The sequence below is a fragment of the Lactuca sativa genome, chromosome 4, assembly GCF_002870075.4.
Source record: "Lactuca sativa cultivar Salinas chromosome 4, Lsat_Salinas_v11, whole genome shotgun sequence".
Lineage (NCBI taxonomy): Eukaryota > Viridiplantae > Streptophyta > Magnoliopsida > Asterales > Asteraceae > Lactuca > Lactuca sativa.
Window position 1 is genome coordinate 176660270 of NC_056626.2, and position 5672 is coordinate 176665941.

Here is a 5672-nt window from a genome sequence, read left to right on the forward strand (position 1 = left end):
CCCGACCGTTAGTGGATTTGCCTTATTCCTTCTTCTGCGGTACGTAAATTGTAAAGGTGGGCTCATGACATTATGCTCAAAATACTAACACATATCTTGACATTGTATCCCAAACCAATAAATGATCCGTATTTACTTATGGTAAAGCAAAAATTTTATATGATGCTCAGAAGTACAACACGTCTATGGACATTGTATTCCAAATCAATAAACGTTGTAATATGTATTTTCTTTTCCCTTTTTATGAGATATGAATCACTTACCAAACATGGAAAAATAAAAAAGTACAAAAAGATCCCGAATCGGACATGAATTATTTTGTTATTTATTTCATTTCTGTTTTGTCATCATCAAATCAAATAGAAGTTATTTGGTTCCCATAATATGTACACGATTTGACCAAACTATCATGTTCTTCAATCTGCTTTTACATAATCCCGATCTTTTGTGATACATGACAATTCATCTTTACATTACAAGAAATTTTCACAACAAAAGCGAACATAATGGGACAAATAAATAAATAAATATAAATATAAATGCAAATGCGTACGTATAAAGTATAAACACTCAGCCTCATTACTACAACTACTACTACACCAAACCATCTATGAAAATGCAAGTATTTACCAAGTAACAACTGCCAAATGAAGTGAAAGATGCGCGGGCGGTGATATTAGCGGCCTTGAACAAGGCCGCTAAAGACCTGGCTGTTTCCGGCGAGTGTAGCCTCCCACTCAACCGATGATAAAAGTATTTGTGAAAGTGATATAACAACTTGCTTAATATCTGGTCTCAATATTGGATCCTCCTCCACACATTGTTTTGCCACCATTGCCATCTACATCATTCAAACCATATATTATAATTATATTTAAACAGATCAGTTTCAAACTTTTAATCTTCTTTTTTTTTTTTTTTTTTTTTTTTTTTTTTTTTTTTTTTTTTTTTAAGGTTTACCTTGAAAACACAATCATGAGGAAATAAATCCAAGAGATTAGGATCTATGTGATCTTTTAACCCTGACATACGCATGGAATCCGGAGAGTTCTTAAGAGCTCCTAACATCTGTAATATTATTTAGAATGATTTATTTAGAACATGAAATACAGGAATAATTTCATTTTTTTTTAAAAATAAATAAGGCTTACAATGGATGCTAATGAACGTCTCTCTGAATTTTTTGTAACAGCTTCGGTTCGTGTAATGGCTTCTTTTCCTGATATTAGTTCAAAAAGAACAACACCAAATGCATATACATCACTCTTTGTTGTAGCCCTTCCATCCCTCAAGTATCTGTCATTCATCATAATATCATTTTATGTTTCAAGTAAGTGTTTATAAACAAAGATTTTTTTTTTTTTTGACTAAATGAACAGTGTGGAAAAATGACCATTTTGCCCTTCTGTTTGTCTAGAAGTAATAAATGATGTATGTTTGGAGTAAGTGTTTATAAAACAAAGATTGTTTCATTTCTTCTTCTTTCTTGACTAAATGAACAGTGTGGAAAATGACCATTTTACCCTTCTGTCTGTATAGAAGTAATAAATGATGTATTTTTGGAGTAAGTGTTTATAAGCGAAGATTGTTTCTTTTCTTTTTTTTTTTTTTACTAAATGAACAATGTGGAAAATGACCATTTTACCCTTTTGTCTGTCTAGAAGTAAATAAATGATGTATGTTTTGAGTAAGTGTTTATAAACAAAGATTGTTTCTTTTTTTGGACTAAATGAACAGTATCAAAGATGACCATTTTACCCTTTTATCGGTCTAGAAGTAATAAATGATGTATGTTTGGAGGTAAGTTTTTATAAACAAAGATTGTTTTTTATTTACTAAAAGCACAGTGTAGAAAATGACCATTTTACCCTTCTGTCTATCTAGAAGTAATAAATGATGTATGTATGGAGTAAATGTCTATAAACAAAGATTGTTTGTTTTTTTTTACTAAATGACCATTTTACCCTTCTGTCTGTCTAGAAGTAACACTGAATAACACTTGATTGTTTATTTTGGAGAATCATAAACAACCACAACAAAATAAATAAATAAATAAATAAATAAATAAAATTAAAAATTAAAAAGGAAACAGCATCTTACTCTGGAGCTAAATAACCAAAAGTTCCAACCACTCTTGTAGCAGAAGCTTCTCCATCATTAGTTATTCCAACAAGTTTTGCCAACCCAAAATCCGAAATCTATTCAAACCAAACTTCTTTTTAATCTACTAAATAATATAAAATATATATATATATATATATATATATATATATATATATATATATATATATATATATATATATATATATATATATATATATATATATATATATATATATATATATATATATATATATTCTCATTATAAAATTTAAAAAATTACCTTGGCTTTGAAGGCAGAATCCAGTAAAATATTACTTGTTTTAATATCTCTATGAACATAATGAGGCTTAGTGTGTTCATGTATGTATTCCAACCCTCTTGCAGTGTCAAGTGCAATTTGAACTCTCATAATCCAAGATAATGCTGGATGACCTACACTTGTTTATATTAAATAATTTCATGAGTTACTTTTTTAAGAATATTAGTAATTTAGTATTTACGAAATTACCCTTGTTTTGAGGATCATGCAAGTGACTTCCAAGTGAACCCTTTTGAGCATATTCATAAACGAGGAAGAGTTCATCATCACTAGCTGCATAACCAATAAGTTCTACCTTGACAACAACAAAACCACACACACTCAATAGTGTTAGAAAATGGTTTTGACTTTTGACTTTTGATGATGAAATAAACAAGGAAAAGATAAATTGTTTTACCAAATTTGTATGATGAACTTTGCACAAAACTTTCATTTCTGCTATGAACTCTTTAGTTTTTGTTGCAGTCATCTTTTTCACAGCAACTTCTTGTTCACGAAGTAAACCATAGTACACAGATCCATAGGTTCCATGGCCTACAAGGTTTGATTCAGAGAAACCATCTGTACATGATAAGATTTCTTCATATATGAACACAATAGGCTTCTCTACATCAAACACATCTGTCCCAATTACTGAAATTACAAAACAAGATCACAGAATCACATAAAAAGTTATCACGAATTCAAGAAACTTTTATGAACAAAAGGTGGATCACTGGATTGTAATAAGTGGGAACCTTTTGGAATGTTGGTATGGCGATCGCTTGATGCATCAATGGTTTGTTGTCTCCAGTCATCGGATTTGCAGCAGAGTCTCCCTGATCCACACCAGATGCTTGATCTTCGTAATATGTGGAACTTATGTGATACCCTTTCATCTTCAGGATCGTTTAAATGATTACAAATTGATGATCTCAAACAAACAAAAAGAACAGTTGCTATGATTAGAGCCAAAGCAACACCCAAACTCCCTATGATCCACCAATGTTTTACATCGCTCTTATGATCTGTTCGCTCAACTGCATAAAAGCTACAGTATTAGTCCATCAGTCTGTTTGTTATTAGTCGATTAGTCTGAATGTTTTTTTACCTGTAACATTGCCAGAAAGAGAAGGTGATGGAGAAGGAGAAGGGGGAGAGGTAGTTTCTACAGGATAGGGATCTCCAGGAACTATAAAATCAAATCAAACATGCATCAATGGTTTTATTCCTGCAAACGCAATTAATATGGTGGAAATAGTAAACCAACCTGAATTCAATGGTATGTAATAAAGTGCACCAATGGTGATGTTATCGGGATTATCGATTCCGTTAATGGATTCGATGCTATCCATACTAACACCAAACCTGCTAGCTAACAATTCAATGCTATCTCCTTCCTTCACCACATAACTCATCAAGTAATTCCATAGTCCACTGGAACATCCGCAAAACAGCTGCAACGAAACCACCGCGCCTGTACGCGCCGGCCGGGAGAAATTCGACAGATACGCTAATCCGCCATAGGCGTCAATCACGATATCATGAACAGATCCGCCGGTTTCCCTCACCGTGTAGGTAGTATTCGTCAAGTAGCTATGAACTGGCGAATTAGCACATGAACAGTTCTTCCGAACAAAAACATAGTTACGGCCGTAACCTTCAACCGTAACGTCGTGAGGGAAGACGTCAAACATGCTCATAATCACGTCTAGGGTTTGATTCGGGGACGGTGAGAAAGCTAAGAAGGAAGTGCATAACCGAGATGTCTCTGTGCAGTTTAATGGCGTCGGATATGCAGAACAGAGTGTTTGCAATTGCAAAAGGAAAAGAAACAGTGGGATGAACTTGAGCATCTGGGTATGTTTCTGAAGTGAACAATCCATTGTTGAATGACTCCAAAGATCTATAGCTGATGAATTTGGAGCAAATAACAGGTATTAGCTAAAGATTGAAGAAGTTGTAAAGCATTTGGAGATCCTGGAGCATCAGAGATGAAATCAATGGATATATTCGGGATTCTAGGAGTAATCTGTGAGTAATGAGGAGGAAGAAGAAGGGGGAACTCTTTCCGAGTACTCACAGACTATCAACTGATGTAATCGATGGGTCATGTAGCAGTAAAAGTAGAAAGAAAGATGAACATGTACTGAGAGAATCATGTTTAGACACTTATGTTTTGGTGTATAGAATTTAATGTTTTTTTTTTTTTTTTTTTTTTTTTTTCTATTTTACAATATCTTTTTGTTTATATTTTATTTATTGTATTATTATTTCAAAGGTTTTTCATATTTTTTGTTTATATAGAAATATTCTGTTAGTTTTTAAAAATATAAAATTAGATAAAAATCATAAGTTAAAAGCTTTAAAATGCTATACGCTTAACCTAAATGTTTTTTTTTGTTATTTAAATTGTAGAGAAAACTAATATATTGTGAATATCATTAATTATCTTGTATGCTTATATGACATGGTTTTTGCTTTTAGACTGAAATACTGAAAAGATTATTGTTTTAGAAAAAGTATTGATGCGTAAAGCTAATGTCAATTTTTTCCCAAAATATAAAACCTTAGAAATGGTGTAATGTCGTGGTTCACTCATTATGCTTTTTCAAAAATGGCATGATGTTGTGTCTTTTTAGTAGCATAAAAAGCTTTGAACTTCAAAGATAATATCAAAATGGTGCATTATGTTCGACTTTTTGTATATACAATTGTAATTTATGAAGGCTCTTTTTCAAACAACAAATGAATTTCGAAAAATATTTAGTTGGCATAGTAATCAATACATAAAATATATATATATATATATATATATATATATATATATATATATATATATATATATATATATATATATATATATATATATATATATATATATATATATATATATAGCATCAAGGGTGATAGCTATAAACTATAAAACTACTAATTGGAAAGTTTAAAAGAATATCCTAAAAAGCCTCTAAATAAAAAATTAAAATATATATCGTTTGTCCAAAAAGTTTCAATTGCAACATTATCGTGTGTGGTATTTTAGCTACAAGGTGGTGTAGGGTAGCAACTAGCAACAAAACAATAAGGAATGTAGCTGATATTTAAGGTACGACAAAGATTTCGATTAACTATACATTTAATAATTTTTAACCAATATTTATAGTAAACATTAATTAAGTATTTACTGTATTATTTAAAATAAAAAATGACTTGTACTTCAACGGTATAAAAGTTAGTAGAAATATATCATTCATCGTTCAAATATTGTTAG

The 5672-nt window shown here is 30.9% G+C and overlaps 1 protein-coding gene across 1 annotated transcript; it reads right to left on the bottom strand.

Moving 5' to 3' along the window:
* Positions 1 to 394: 394 nt before the first annotated feature.
* On the bottom strand, positions 395 to 4558 carry LOC111907943 (lysM domain receptor-like kinase 3). The gene is made up of 10 exons (XM_052770503.1): positions 3672 to 4558; positions 3513 to 3593; positions 3160 to 3441; positions 2820 to 3055; positions 2612 to 2717; positions 2384 to 2535; positions 2101 to 2198; positions 1152 to 1296; positions 961 to 1068; positions 395 to 841 (listed from the first exon to the last, which is right to left on the bottom strand). Exons 1-10 carry the CDS (start codon positions 4285 to 4287, stop codon positions 677 to 679), a joined length of 1989 nt encoding a protein of 662 aa, XP_052626463.1. The 5' UTR covers positions 4288 to 4558; the 3' UTR covers positions 395 to 676.
* Positions 4559 to 5672: the final 1114 nt, after the last annotated feature.

Coding starts and splice junctions, on each gene's coding strand:
- LOC111907943 (XM_052770503.1), bottom strand. CDS start 4,287: ATGGATTGTTCACTTCAGAAACATACCCAGATGCTCAAGTTCATCCCA. Junction 2,199..2,383: donor ATTCTGCCTTCAAAGCCAAG/GTAATTTTTTAA, acceptor TGGTTTGAATAG/ATTTCGGATTTTGGGTTGGC. Junction 1,069..1,151: donor GACGTTCATTAGCATCCATT/GTAAGCCTTATT, acceptor ATAATATTACAG/ATGTTAGGAGCTCTTAAGAA.